Below are 15,623 nucleotides of genomic sequence, written 5' to 3'. Positions count from 1 at the left end.
ATATATATATATATATATATATATATACTCCGTCGAAAAAGTCTCAAACCTGGATAGTGGATTCTGACAACTGTCCTATTCCACAGTTTACAATTTAGTTGCATTAAAATCTACAAGTTCTCGAAATGTTCCGTGTAATTTGTTGTCTCGTTGGTCCCCAACCTTCGGTTGGCGAAAATTTAGAGAAGTGTTTATGACTTGTGAGCTTGCACGACCTACCTAACGCATACTACGTTCACATGTCTATATATGTTACATTAATATGTTCACCAGATTTTAAAAAGAAACATCGCAATTAGATTTTGACCTGGTTAATTATGCTGAGGCAAGCATGACACATCAATTTGTGGTTGGAAAAATTGTCAAGTTCGGTGGTATTGCTACGGTCCCTTCCTTTTTTTGTATATATATATTTTGTAATTAAGAATTACGTTGGACTGAAAAAATTTGCTATGTGGGTTAAAACTAGGTGAATTGAAAACTTACGTTAAGCTACTTTTATAACAACTCTTAACTATAAAAGTAGCTTAACGTAATCTTAAACAAAACTATTCAAAAACTCTTTCTGTCAACGATTAATATGTGATATAGCATGACATTATTTTTTTTGTTTAATAATAGAGATACAACTTCAGATCAGATCCGTTTACTATGGTTATATTGATTCCATTTACACTTCTTTTTATAGTTAAATTGTTAGTGATGAATAGCCAAATCATTACAGTGCATAAAGATATTTATTTTAGAAATATATTATAATCTCACACCCAAGCAACCGTGACAAGACAAAACGTACACATGATAAAAGAACGACCCACCTATGTGGTTGAATTTATTTATCAATATAGTTTACATAATTATATGACATACAGTATACCGTGTTATGACAGAACATCTAAGATAATAATTACGACACCAATAAAAATAAAAATTTCAAAACCTCACTTACACATTGCAAATGCTCCGGCGCATAAATCGCTCCTCTCATGTGCTCTCTCTCTCTCTTTCTGTCTCCTTCTCGATTGTATATATATACCAATACAACCCTCACCATCTCATGTCTCTAATATTTATCTTATATCATACACATTTGACATATCAATGGGAAATTGCCTTGACAATGGCCTCGCTGGAGAAGAGGTAGACGATCTAATTGAGCCTGAGCCGCCGGTTAAGTTATTGGAAGAAGGCAAAGCGAGTATCAGTGGGAAAGAAGAAAGTGAAAGATCAACGGAAGGATCAGAATCTAAGGTGGTAAGGATAAAAGTTACGGTGACAAAAGAAGAACTTAGACAAATCTTGGGTCACAAGAAAGGTATCAACTCCATTCAACACTTAGTTCATGTTCTCAAAGATAGTGGCAGAAACATCTCCAGGGCTGATGAAGAAGAGGAACCAAGTGATGAAAATTGGAGGCCTTCGTTAGAAAGCATTCCAGAGAGTGAGAATCATTATTGAAATTTATCATACATTTAACTAATAATCCAATTTCTCCAGTACTTTTTGACTTTTTTTTTCCAAGATGACTTTTTATTTTGTTGTCTGATTGGTACTTTTTAACCAATGTTGTCTCATAAACATTTTGGTTTTTTCTTTTCTCCTTTTTAGTTTTCTTATATTGTCTGTTTCTTCCCGACGATATTTGGTGGTGCTTTGTGTTTTTGTTAGAGCACTAATTAGCTATTACATGTCATTGTGTGCTGTATTTTGTAAAAGTATAATAGATATTATGTGGTTGAAAAATCAGAATCTTTTATATATGTACAACGGCATGTTGATTTTTTTTTCCTTTTTCAAAATTTTCGCGTAAGGACACAATGGCCTATCACAAAATCACTACACTACATGTCATAGTCATATATTAAAGTGTTTCTTTCTTCGAATCCGCATTTAGAACAACGTAACTTGCGAGTGATAGTACCAATGTAGGTAAAATCATAACTCATAAGAGCTTCACTATCTTCACTACAATACTGATTACAACATGAGTGTTTAAGTTGACTGGACCATATTCCATATTATATATATGTGAACATAAAGAAAAGCTCTATAACATTCAAGCTTGTTACGACCAGCACCTATAAAAGTTATAGATAAAGATACAGTCATGCAGATATAATTATAGGCTCATACTCATCTAACCTTCAAAAGAAACTAGCGGATCAAACTAAGCGAGAAACCTGAAAGGCCCATTTTTGAATAACAGACAAAATGGGCTGCTTAAGTGAACCTATGATTAATATAGTATTTTTTTTTCCCCTTCTACAACCAGTTTGAGTTTGTAAGTTAAGTTACAAACCATTCTAATTTTGATATAAAGACTAGCTAGAGCAGAAACTTTGAGAGTTAGACTTAAACATACTCAAAATCGTTCAAGATAATGATATGATCATTTAAATACTTTGTATGAACCTATGCACATATACCGTATGTATGACTTTTCGTATACGTTTTAAATGTATATACAGTGGCGGAGCTAGGAATTCAATTCATCAAAGTGAAAATATAATTTAAGAAGTTATATTGTGTTATTAATTTTTTTTATAAGGGTCAATTTTGCTATTTTATCATGGTCAATTTGATTTTTTTCCTAAAAATTCAACTAAATTTAAAATTTCACCAGGGTCAATTGACCCATATGCTTCTACCGTAGCTCCGCTCATGTGCATATATATCATGTCTATTTCGACGTTTATAATTTATAAATATTTTATATACGGTAATTGAACAATAACTATACTTTGTATATATATGCATTTAAACGTATACAAAAGTCATACGAAACGATGTTTGTATACGTTAATTTAATATATATATATATATATACCGTACAGTAAGTATATGTAAAATACTTGTATGTACAGTATCTACGTACGTACATACACCGTATACACATGATCAAAATTTCCGTAAGAATCTTAACGTGTCAATGTTCTATTATAAATTATCACAAGCCGAACACATATATACGTATTTATTATAGTAGACAATTGGAACATGAGTTTCACGTTACTTAACCAAACATGCTAGGATAATAACAAATAAATAAATAAATAAAATGAAGTTTCAATAAAAATCTCTTTCCATGATTATTTCGTATTAGACAATTTGTTCACGCAATCTCTAGGCTTTTGCTGACCACAACTCTTCTGGTAACCGATGCAATGCACATGCATGTACGTTTATCATATATAGATGTAGACAATATATGTATACTGTCAAAATTGTAGGTAGGATTTAGAAAAGATAATACATAAATGCGACGTATTTCAAGGTTAACAAAATATGAATACGTTAAGTCATTAGATATCTAGTTGTCAAAGTGACTGTGAATTGTCTTGTGTGTGTCTCCATGCAGATTAAAAGAATTTGATAGAAGTACCTTTTCAATGGAAACTATAAGTAACTTAATTATATTTCTATTTTTCTGCAAAATTATTCTTTCTATTTCTATAATTGGAAAATCTTTTTGATGATAATGTGTTGTCATTAGTTCGAAATTATGAATCTTCTAAGTTTATTGCGATAGTTGTTGTTTGTTTTTTTACGCCTCGTAGTTGTTTTGTTTGGTTTATGGCAATTTTACCAAGTCTATTCTCATATCATTACGGTTACATGGTGAATTTGAAAATTGATTGAAACTTACATATAGTTTTATACTAATACAACAATAATTAAATTTAATAAAATCTTGTAAAAAATACGCTTGTGAGTTGTTTGTAGAATAGAGTTTTAAATTTATTTATTCGTACAGTTTCTAAATTTACTGAATTTTGTTTGAGCTTAATCTTATAACTCGATCGTTATTACATTTCTGCTAGAAAGCTTAAATGTTTATTTTGGGAGGACCGTATACAATGAATATGGAGTGAGAAAGGTTTATCGTTTAGAAACCAAGCAAGATTTTTATATATCAACATGCATGGAGATAAAAAGAGTGGGGTATGTGGTACAGTATATCATTCAAGATTTTCTTATCGTCCCATTATTGTTTTGGCCTTCTTAATTTCATTTTGGAATGACATGTGTGACACATCCAAAGTTGGCAAAGATTCCCAAACAATCACACTTTTGGTTTGTTTTGGTATTTATCTCAAGTTGATGATGAATTCTCTCGGATTCTATTTGTACAGTAAAAAACACTTATCTTTATCTTTTTTTTTGGGATAGTTAAAAATGTTTTTGTACGTTAGTATGTCAATTCGGTTTGTTGGGTAGAGTACGGGACAATTGATCACATGTATTTTGAGGTGATTTTAGATATTAAATCATTTTCGAGTGCCAATATTTTGTAAATCTTGTTTGATTTTATGTCGACGATAGATGTGAAACTTATAATATGTCTTTTCAATGTGATGTCTATAAATAATATATTTTGATATTATCTCTCTAGATTGGATCATACATTTATATGAATCCGCTCGATTAATCAAAGTTTTGTTAGGATTTTACTACTTTGTGAAGATTCATGACTTTTTAATTCAAACCGATGGGAATGATTAATATCTTATATATATATATATATATATATATACCTTATCTTATATAGTTGGTATGACATTAATTTCCAACAAACATATCTTATATATGATTTTTTTTTCTCAAACATACAAGAAAATCTTAGAATCGTTAGTATATTATACTCTAGAGTTAATATAACATATCCGATTATATCATACGACTACGTGTTAAATTTGTTATGGCCGGACTATGTTCTGTGTGAGTAGTGGGATTGTCCCACATAAGCTTAATAATTGCACATAAACTATATCATTAATAATTCTTGATTAGAATCACTAACCTTTTCCAAAAGGTTGGAGAAAATATCTCTTCTTTGGAAAGACCAAACACTAAATCATCTCAATTACTTGACCAACCCAATAAAACTAGGATCGGATACCATAAAACGTAACTAAAAAACATTACAATACTTTTAAGTTCTAAAAAATCTATAAAGAATATTGAACAAACAATTCATTGTATCCAGTGTCAGTATGGTTCACTTATCAGTTGAACAAAGATTTGTTTTTATCCTTCTTTGTTATTTTTTTCTGGGGCAAACTACTTTTTGGTTTATAGAAATAATTAAGCTTGAAAACTATTTAACTTTAAGAATTATTAGTATTGACGTGGATACATTAATAATTTAGTAGGATCGAGAAAGAATTATTGTAATGTATGGTGAAAATATATAATCATGACGTCCACAAAGAGAAAATGCAACTTGTAGTAGAGGGAACCTTAAACTCAACTTTACCTTAACCATTGGAGGCAAAACTATATTATAAGTTTTACTTTTAAAATGTATTTGCTTCTTCTTTTGACTTATGTTGCTTACATCATTAACTCAAGTAGGGGGATCAATTCGTTAACATGTACAGCTTTTTAAAATCAGTAGACTAGAGATCTCTCTAAGTAAATATCTTCCTCCATTTGGGGGATTTTTTTACATGTTAATTAATTCACCTTTTATTGGGTCACTTTCGAATATAATTGTTGGTTACCTTATAAAGGCAAAAAACCTATGTTTTTACTTTACACATCTCAGCTTCAATGCACAATTCTTACGTATCACCTGAAATTTGTACTATTTCTCAAAAGTTAAAGCATAACTTCTTAAGCATCAGCTTATTATAGACCATTACAAAACCGTAGACACTGAAAAACTAAGTCCATTGTTTGCCGACTTCCTATGGGTTAGGGACCTTGTGATCAGCACAAAACCGGTCTAGCCCGACGACACGAATTATTGAGTCCGATCCTGATTCAATCATGTCATATTAAACTAGATATTGGTAAAAAATACATAATCCCATTTTAATAAAGCACACACCTTAAGGCCATGATCATGAGTGTTTGATCGCACCACAAGAATTCTTATAAATATTTGTTAATCAGTCGGTAATACAAATATACTCACTAAAGAACAATTCTCACTAATGATTGAAACATGAATTTGAAACATGTGATATCGAAATGAAATGATAGCACTAACTATATTTAATGTTAAACAAGTCACAATAATGTCCCAAATATTAAAGAACATGCATATTCAGTAAAATTTGGCCACGTGACCGATCAGTAGATGTAGATCAAACAACTATCTGGCACACATGATAATAGAGACAAAGATTTCAATATGTTTCTAAAGTGTAAAACCATAAAAACAAAATAACAATTGTAATGGTAAGTACAAGTAAAAGAATATTTGGATGTGTGGTAAGCGATTTGTTGAAGGAGAAGAGGACATGGGAAATTACAAACAAGCTACACACTTACACAGTATACACACACAATAAAAGAAAAAAATATTTGCAGCCACACGTAAAAGGGAATAAAAAGACAAAAAAGATGAGTAATGGACATGGGGAATTACAAAGAAGCAGAAAACCTTGCAACCACATGAAATAAACTAATGTCTTTGTCATAAGATAATGAAATCACACCACTGTTGTCTAAATATTTGTTTTAGATCTCATCTGATCATATATATCGTCAATGAAGCAACCACAGAAGAAAAGCAAAGCTACATTTTTATATATAAAGACCCATCAATCAAGTCCCCATCTCTCTTCACATGCCCATTTGAGTCGTATCTCTTCTCATTTCTTCTTTTGTTTTGTTGGAGTTAGATAAAATCAAAGGACTAATTAAAGTGTCAAAACCCTTATCGCTATAACCTCCTCAAAGCCATCTCTATAACTCCTCACACTTCTCTACCTTCTTCTCTCAAAGTCTAACTGCTAAAAAAAAAAATGGTGAGTTTAAAAAGTTCTTTTTCTCTGTTTTTTTTATTGGCTCTGTTTTCTCTGTTCTTAATGGTTTTTCTTGTCTGTTAAGGTTCATGTGTCATCTCATGGAGCGAAAGATGGCTCAGAGGAAGCCGTCGACTACCGTGGAAATCCACCGGATAAATCCAAAACCGGTGGATGGTTAGGTGCCGGTTTAATCTTAGGTGAAGTTTCCACAAACTTCATAGTATTACACAAAAGGTTTCTAAGCTCCTCTGTTTCTAACACTCCTCTGTTTCTTGTTAATGTGTAGGGAGTGAGCTATCGGAGAGAATATGCGTGATGGGTATCTCAATGAACCTAGTGACGTACCTTGTCGGAGATTTACACATCTCATCAGCTAAATCAGCGACCATAGTTACCAATTTCATGGGAACTCTTAATCTCTTAGGACTTCTTGGTGGTTTCTTGGCTGATGCTAAACTCGGTCGTTACAAGATGGTTGCAATCTCAGCCTCTGTTACAGCTCTGGTTAGCTCCTTAAACTATGTCTTTGTACAGCTCTGCATGGCTCGAGAGTTTTTAGTTCTGACTCTTTGTTTCTGTGAAATCAGGGAGTGTTGCTATTGACGGTGGCTACAACCATCTCGAGCATGAGACCACCACCATGTGACGATTTCAGGAGACTTCACCATCAGTGTGTGGAAGCAAACGGACACCAGTTAGCTCTTCTCTACGTTGCTCTCTACACCATAGCTTTAGGTGGAGGAGGAATCAAATCCAACGTCTCCGGTTTCGGGTCTGACCAGTTCGACACGAGTGACCCCAAGGAAGAGAAACAGATGATTTTTTTCTTCAACAGATTCTATTTCTCCATCAGCGTAGGCTCTCTCTTCGCCGTGATTGTTCTCGTTTACGTTCAGGACAACGTCGGGAGAGGATGGGGTTACGGAATCTCAGCCGCGACTATGGTGGTTGCAGCTATTGTTTTGCTCTGCGGAACGAGATGGTACCGTTTCAAGAAACCTAAAGGAAGCCCTTTTACAACAATATGGAGGGTTGGTTTCTTGGCGTGGAAGAAAAGAAAGGAGAGTTACCCTGCGCATCCAAGTCTTCTGAACGGTTTTGACAACACCACGGTTCCACACACAGAGAGGCTAAAGTGTTTAGACAAAGCCGCGATTCTTAAGAACGAGAGCTCTCCTAGTTCAAAGGATTTTGAAGAGAAGGATCCGTGGATCGTTTCGACAGTTACACAAGTTGAAGAAGTGAAGCTCGTGATGAAATTGGTTCCGATTTGGGCAACGAACATTCTCTTCTGGACGATTTACTCCCAAATGACAACTTTCACGGTGGAACAAGCGACGTTTATGGACCGTAAACTCGGTTCTTTCATTGTTCCGGCTGGCTCCTACTCTGCTTTTCTCATACTCACAATTCTCCTCTTCACTTCCCTTAACGAGAGAGTCTTTGTTCCTTTAACAAGAAAGCTCACTAAAAAGCCTCAAGGGATAACCAGCCTCCAAAGAATCGGAGTAGGGCTTGTGTTCTCAATGGGAGCAATGGCAGTAGCCGCGGTTATAGAGAATGCTAGACGGGAGGCAGCGGTTTCAAGCAATACGAAAATAAGCGCGTTTTGGTTGATTCCTCAGTATTTCTTGGTCGGCGCGGGTGAGGCCTTTGCTTACGTTGGACAGCTTGAGTTCTTCATAAGAGAAGCACCAGAGAGGATGAAATCAATGAGCACCGGATTTTTTCTCAGCACGATTTCGATGGGGTTCTTCGTGAGTAGCTTGCTTGTTTCGCTTGTTGATAAGGTCACACACAAAATCTGGCTAAGAAGCAACCTCAACAAGGCGAGATTGAACTACTTCTACTGGTTACTTGTTGTCTTGGGAGCATTGAACTTCTTGATTTTTCTTGTGTTTGCCATGAAACATCAGTATAAAGCTGATGTGATTAGTGTTGGGGTTGATGATGATTCAGTTGAGAAGGAGAAGACGAAGAAAGAAAGCTCTGAGTTTGAGCTTAAGGACATTCCTTGAAACCAAACTTGAAAAAGAAGAAAGAGAGAGAGCTCTGCTTTGTTTATTGCTTTGAAGATTTCATCTTGTTTTGTTTTTGTATTTAGTATTATTGTGTGTATGAAATAGAAAGATTACTATATTGGTTTGAATTGTATTTTTTTGTAACATTTAAAAACAATTAAGTTACTATATATATGTGTTTTTTTTGTTTTTGTTGCTCTTTCAAGAACTCTATACTGAAGTTATAAACAAATTAAAAGTTTTTACAGAGGCGAGTCTGAGAAGAAACGTTTTCTTGCGATGGACGATAACTCATCGGAGACGGAGAGATTGATCAGCTCCTTCGTTGAGGTCACATCTTCATCGAGAGAAGTAGCTATATCTGTTCTTGAAACTCATCAATGGAATCTTAACGCTGCTGTTTCAAGCTTCACTAAGAACGAGGTTACTACCGCCGAGCCAAATATATCAAACTCTAACGATAAAAAGCTCCTCCGTCGTAACCTAACTCCGTTTCCGAATCTTCGAATCAATATCCCTTTTTCTTCTTTCTCTCCGTTTGATGGCTCTTCCGATTACACTCCGTCGCGTTCACGGTTACGTTTACTATCACCGTCGCCACCGAGATTTTATCTACAGTCAAAACGCGCAGCAGCTAATCCATTCGGGAGACAGACAGTTAACAGCCGTCAAGACGCCGGTGATATTTCCGGCGGAACTGGTACTGATTCCGATGAAGCGCTGGAGAACCACGGCGGAGAAGATAATAGGTTTAGTGTTTTCCTCAATCTTGATGGGTACTTGGCCTCTGTTTTGTAAACAGAGCTTGGTTTAGATTAATGTTTTAGTGATGTGCTTGTGCAAGATCCATCAGAATGGTTAAAGATGTTCATGTGATTTTTAACAGGTATATAGAAAGATCTGAGGAGTCATCAAGATCAATGTCTGGAGAAACTGTATCAGATGAGTTTGAAGAAGAGCCTCAAGAAGTGGTCACGCACATTGTAACAAGCTGGAGAAACGGTTTCACCGTCGATGATAGTTCGTTAAAGACGTTGGATGATCCAGAAAATGCAACCTTTCTTCAGGTTAAGTATGATTGATTACAAAGGTATTGTTCTTTCTCTATAGTTGTTTCACTTTGGTTAACGTTATGTTCCATGTCAATGCTAGGCCATATCAAGGTTGGAGTCTCCACGTGAACTCGGTCAAGTCCGTGGTCAATTCAAACTCATTAGGCGTGAAGAAGAAAATTTCACTGTATATGTCTCCTTCCCTTTCTGTAATGTTTTTTTTTCTTTCTTACTTCTCTGATCCAAATGAGAAGCTCTTGTTCTCATATCTTAACAGAAGGAATCACAAGCCGGAGGAACTCTAGCGGGATCAGACTCTGCTTCAACTGCGCCACCAGCTTTAGCTGCCTCACCATCAATGAGGTTATTGACATGAACAATGTGCTTTTCTGAAGGAGACGAATCCTTTTTTAATCTAAACACTGAAGAATTGTGCTATTCACAAATCCATGATACTGCAAGGATCTTGTGAATTGGATTAGTATGTTGATGGTTTTTGCAAGTCACAAGGCATCAATCTTGCTTAGTAGTCTTGTGTTTAGAAAAAAAAAGGTTTTTGAATGTATGTGGTAGCTTTAGTGGGATGCTAAAGATGTCCTGATGCGATTTTCGACAGAGCTAAGGAATCAGCTATAGAAAGACCTGAGCAGTCACCAAGATTGATGTCTGAAGAAACGGTTTCAGCTGAGGTTCAAGAAGAACAACAACAAGACGAGCCATATGAAGTGTTCATGTACATTGTAACTATATGGAAGAACGGTTTCACTGTGGATGATAGTCCGTTAAAGAGTTTGGATGACCCTGATAATGCAGCCTTTCTTGAGGTTACTAATTCAAAACCTTCATGCCATTTCAGTCTTTCTCTGTACTTTGTTGATTCACTATGATAACATAAATGTTCCATGTCGATGATGCCAGAGGATAACAAGGTTGGAGTCCCCACGTCTACTCGATCCAGTTCGTGTTCAAGTCGAACTCATCAGGCGTGAAGAAGAAGACTTCAATGTAAATTAATTTCATTCCCTCTCTCTCTAATGTTTTGATTCAAATTAGGTAGTACAGTAAAGTGAAACCTCTTGTTCTTGTATCTTATATCAAACAGGAACAGAATACAGCTCTTGCAGGATCAGAATCTGTCTTTACTGAGAGTCTGAGTCACAAGCTTTAGCCGCCTCACCATCACCATCCGAGGCTTCATAGACGCTTCTAGACCAGATGGTTCGGAAGAATACCAATTATCCATTGAGAAAGCTGGCATCGCCAACTCTGTCCTCATCCAAAATCTCTAGCTTTTTTGGTCTAACGTAAAAAAAGAAACGACTTTTATTACATTTGGTTAAATATCATTGAAACATTTGTTTTTTTCTTTTTTGTGGTTGTCTTTTAGCTAATTCTTGAAGTCTTTGACCCAAATCTTTTGACTTGAATAATTTGCTGAATGTATGTATAAAATGAGAATGGTGCAACTTAACGAATTGACCACATACTAGTTGACGACCATAGACATAAAACGTTTACTTTTTGGGGGTTGTTCTTTTGACTCACCTGCCCATTCTGTCAAACCGTGCGTGTCCCATCTTTGTTGATTTTTTTTTTTTCTGTTCTGAAAAACAAAAGAAACCATAAAAAAAGAAGAAAATATCTGGATGTGTTGTTATTCAGGTTTGTTCGATTCAGAGATAAGTGTTACAGTGTAAAATCCGTGGAGAGATAGAGAGATACAGACAAGGATAAGGGAAGAGAAGTAACGATTACTATCTCTCTTCTATATTTGTTCGTTATTACAACCTTTTTAAAATCTCATCTCTTTTTTCTTACCTTTTCTTTTTCTTTTGGGGGTTTTTTTTTTCCTCTTACCTTTCTCCTCTCTCTCGCTCAATTTGGGTGAGAAAGGAGCGGTCTTTTGTTATTCCAGGCTTTATCCCCAAAGATTGCGAACCAAAGCTTGTATCTTTTTTTTTTTTTACTTTCTGGGGTTGTGTAGATCTCTCCTTTGTTAACTCATCTGCAAAAATGTAAGCTCTTCTCTTCTTAATTCGTTTCTTTTATCTCTTCAGATTCATTTGCTTGATCTGTATCTCTGATATGGTTTATTCCGTCGTCGTGTAATTTTGGGTTCAGGGTTGAGGCTTGTTCGATGTACTGAAAATTAGGTTTTTTCTTTTGTTCATTTTCATTCAGAAGCGAATCTGGTTATGTGTTTAGAGAATAAAGTGCGAGACTTTGACTTAGTCAGAGCTTGTTAGGAGTGAGTATTGTTAAGGGTTTGTGCCAAATATGATCAAACAGATATTTGGGAAATTGCCTAGAAAGCCTTCGAAATCTTTGCAAAATGAGTCTAATGGTGAAGGAGGGGTTAACTCTTACTATGCTCCCAATTCCAGTAGTAGTAGTACTAGTACTGTCTCGAAACCTCCTTCAAAAACGTCAGCTTCTGGTTCACGTGTAGCTAATGGAACTCTTGCTCCTACCTCATTGAGCTCTAACAAGGCTAATCAAGGGAAGAAACCATTGGGAGGAGATGCTGTTAGCGGGGTTTATGAGTCTTTGCCTAGCTTTAGAGATGTTCCCATGTCTGAGAAACCGAATCTCTTTATCGGGAAGTTGAGTATGTGCTGTGTTGTCTTTGATTTTAGTGATCCTTCAAAGAACCTTAAAGAGAAAGAGATTAAACGGCAGACATTGCTCGAGCTCGTTGACTATATTGCATCGGTTGGTGTGAAGTTTAATGATGTTGCGATGCAAGAACTCACAAAGATGGTAGCGGTGAATCTGTTTAGAACGTTTCCTTCTGCGAATCACGAGAGTAAAATTCTTGAAATGCATGATATGGATGACGAGGAGCCTTCGATGGAACCAGCTTGGCCTCATATTCAAGTTGTGTATGAGATTCTGCTTAGATTCGTGGCTTCTCCCATGACAGACGCAAAGCTTGCAAAGAGATATATTGACCATTCCTTTGTCTTGAAGCTGTTGGACTTGTTTGATTCCGAGGATCAAAGAGAGAGGGAATATTTAAAAACCATTCTGCATCGGGTGTATGGGAAGTTCATGGTGCATCGACCTTATATCAGAAAGTCTATTAACAATATCTTCTACAGACTCATATCCGAGACTGAAAAGCATAATGGTATTGCAGAGTTGCTAGAGATTCTTGGAAGTATAATTAATGGTTTTGCTTTGCCTTTAAAAGAAGAGCACAAGCTCTTCCTTTTGCGAGCTTTGATACCTCTGCACAAGCCTAAATGTTCATCGGTCTATCACCAACAGCTTTCTTATTGTATAGTTCAGTTTGTAGAGAAGGACATCAAGCTCGCTGATACCGTTATTAGAGGCCTTCTAAAATATTGGCCTGTGACTAACAGCTCAAAGGAAGTTTTGTTTCTTGGAGAATTAGAAGAAGTCTTGGAAGCAACTCAAGCTGCTGAGTTTCAGCGCTGTATGGTCCCTTTATTTCGACAAATTGCTCGATGTCTCAACAGTTCACATTTTCAGGTTCGAGTCTTTTTGGTTTATCACACAGGTCTTTTTGGTTTTTGGTTTACCTATATGAAATTGTAGTTCTGTTTTTAACACAGGTCGCTGAAAGAGCATTGTTTCTATGGAACAATGATCACATAAGAAACCTAATCACACAGAACCATAAAGTGATAATGCCAATAGTCTTCCCAGCTCTTGAGAGAAACACGCGTGGACACTGGAACCCAGCAGTTCAGAGTCTGACTATAAACGTGAGGAAAGTATTCTGCGACATTGACCAAGTTCTCTTCGATGAGTGTTTAGCCAAATTCCAAGTATCAGAAGAGAATAAAGCAGAGGTTAAAGCGAAACGCGAAAGAACATGGCAGTGCTTAGAAGATTTAGCAACTTCAAATACCATTGTAACAAACGAGGCAGTACTGGTTCCAAGATTTGTATCCTCAGTCAATCTTGCAAGCAGCTCTGAGTCCACAGGGTAATAGTAGGCTCTGGTAGGTAAAGAATGGCTCTTGAAACGATAACAAATACAGATTGGGGGGGGNGGGGGGGGGGTTGAGTTGTTGGAGGAGCAAACTAGAGGAGTGGTGAAGTATCTCATTCTCATCAGTGAATACTTACTTTGTTTTAACATATTTTTTCTCTGGGGTTTCCGGGTTTACTTCTTAGTTCTTTAAGTGGAAAGGGCAACATATGTACTGTAACAAATATTGTGGTCAATAGACTATAGGGATGGTTCTTGAGGGACGACTGTATAATTATATTTTTTAATAAAATCTCTGGGATTAACCTGAGAATATATTTTTTCTGAATAATATATTCCATTATTTTCGTAAATGCCGTTAACCTCCCGTTAGTATTGTTGTTGTAAAGCTTTCGATAACGGCTGACGTTAAAATTTTATTTCTAGATGTTTCGATTTTGAGTTAAGTGGGAAAGTTGAAGGGTCTCTTTAGCTATTTCTCACTTAACCCAAATCTGTAATTTGATCTCTCTCTCTCTCGATTCAGTCTTGGTGAGTGATTTCGACTTCGACGACGACGACGATTCACATTTTTCCCTGAGCTTCTTCTTCTCCGAGTATCGTAAGTTCTTTTCACTCTCCTCTTCTCCAATTCTACAAACTCTTTCTTCGTTTTCTTCTATAACGACGACAACACCTGATTTTGTTGTTGCTTCCATTAGCTTTGACTTCGACCATGTTCGTTCGTATGGGTTTTTGTTATTGACTCTTACCTTAGTCCGATTTCGTCGATGACTGAACTCTTATTCTACAAATAGTTTCTGGAAATTGAGCGTAACGTTAATCAATTCTCACTTTTGATTTCAGGAGAGGTTAAAAAATGGAAAAACAAATGGATGAATCTGTGGAGAATCAAAGTCAAACAGATGGTAAGTATATTGTGAATCTTGGAACTAGATTGTATACAACATGCTTGTTAGAGGAAAGATTTTGATAATTGATTACTATGTTTTCCTACTGCATCATTAGTGGCAGAAGAACAAGAGAGCGAAATAGTTACTGAAGGAAGTGCTGTTGTGCACGGGGAGCTTTCTCAAGATGGTAGTGCTCCCCCTAAAGTTGATTGTGAAGCTGAGGTCTTGGTTGAGAAAGTCAGTAAGCAGATCATTAAGGAAGGTCACGGTTCCAAACCATCCAAGTACGCGACATGCTTCTGTAAGTGCCTCTTAGATTTCTGCTGATCAGATGCTGATTTGTAATTGCAGTTGTTGCTGCTGGTTTATTATATTCCCTTTGTGAAGGAGTCTCTTGACTGAGTTTCAGAAAATTGGTTTGTTGTAATCCTTGATATGATATTGGAATTGCTTGTGCTAAAAGAGGGTTATTTATGTTGAAGAGGGTTCAAATGTGGTATAAGTTTTGTGAACTTATGGTTGGTGAGGAACACTTTTTAGCCTAATATGTCCTGCATATAATCTTCTTCAAGCTTATCCATCTATTTGAATTTATATCTGACCAATTTCATATTGGCCATAGTGCACTATAGGGTATGGACCAAAAACAGTCAGCATAAATTTGAGGACACATGGAAAGAGCAGCAACCTATTGAATTGGTTATAGGGAAAGGTATGTGGCTGTCCATTATGTACTCTGTACCTCCCTCTCGTTGGATGCATCATCATTAGTATATTGCTGAGTTAGCTTGTGTATCATTTGAACCTAATGAAAATGGATATATGTGAGGAACAAGATTGAGTTTCCTATGTTTTTGCTTCAAAGCTGAATAGCCCATTTTAACATTACTATATATACAAAAATTTAAACCAGATTTTGTACTAATGAGTGAATTGTT

At 35.9% G+C, this 15,623-nt stretch overlaps 5 protein-coding genes across 5 annotated transcripts in view; all 5 read left to right on the top strand.

The window, feature by feature from the left end:
* LOC104786720 lies at positions 818-1,758 on the top strand. Its single transcript, XM_010512170.2, has one exon. It carries the CDS (start codon positions 862-864, stop codon positions 1,456-1,458), a length of 597 nt encoding a protein of 198 aa, XP_010510472.1. The 5' UTR covers positions 818-861; the 3' UTR covers positions 1,459-1,758.
* On the top strand, positions 6,519-8,968 carry LOC104786713 (protein NRT1/ PTR FAMILY 6.4). Its single transcript, XM_010512164.2, has 4 exons — positions 6,519-6,758; positions 6,841-6,955; positions 7,045-7,262; positions 7,346-8,968. The coding sequence occupies exons 1-4, from the start codon at positions 6,756-6,758 to the stop codon at positions 8,774-8,776; spliced, it is 1,767 nt and encodes a 588-aa protein (XP_010510466.1). The 5' UTR covers positions 6,519-6,755; the 3' UTR covers positions 8,777-8,968.
* Positions 9,059-10,999, top strand: LOC104706211 (plant UBX domain-containing protein 6-like). Its single transcript, XM_019227287.1, has 7 exons — positions 9,059-9,528; positions 9,666-9,846; positions 9,932-10,018; positions 10,112-10,194; positions 10,448-10,655; positions 10,750-10,836; positions 10,934-10,999. Exons 1-7 carry the CDS (start codon positions 9,059-9,061, stop codon positions 10,997-10,999), a joined length of 1,182 nt encoding a protein of 393 aa, XP_019082832.1.
* LOC104786698 (serine/threonine protein phosphatase 2A 59 kDa regulatory subunit B' zeta isoform) lies at positions 11,373-13,860 on the top strand. Its single transcript, XM_010512154.2, has 3 exons — positions 11,373-11,846; positions 11,953-13,326; positions 13,410-13,860. The coding sequence occupies exons 2-3, from the start codon at positions 12,109-12,111 to the stop codon at positions 13,788-13,790; spliced, it is 1,599 nt and encodes a 532-aa protein (XP_010510456.1). The 5' UTR covers positions 11,373-11,846; positions 11,953-12,108; the 3' UTR covers positions 13,791-13,860.
* The window catches only part of LOC104706205 (peptidyl-prolyl cis-trans isomerase FKBP42-like), a 5,647-nt gene continuing 4,233 nt past the window's right edge, over positions 14,210-15,623 (top strand). The window contains exons 1-4 of the mRNA XM_010422367.2: positions 14,210-14,393; positions 14,639-14,700; positions 14,801-14,986; positions 15,308-15,397. Of these exons, the coding sequence (XP_010420669.2) occupies positions 14,652-14,700; positions 14,801-14,986; positions 15,308-15,397 (325 nt within the window). The 5' untranslated portion in view covers positions 14,210-14,393; positions 14,639-14,651. The remainder of the gene's footprint in view (positions 14,394-14,638; positions 14,701-14,800; positions 14,987-15,307; positions 15,398-15,623) is intronic.

This window comes from Camelina sativa, chromosome 1, assembly GCF_000633955.1.
Source record: "Camelina sativa cultivar DH55 chromosome 1, Cs, whole genome shotgun sequence".
NCBI classification, from domain to species: Eukaryota; Viridiplantae; Streptophyta; class Magnoliopsida; order Brassicales; family Brassicaceae; genus Camelina; species Camelina sativa.
This window is presented reverse-complemented; position numbering and strand designations above follow the sequence as displayed.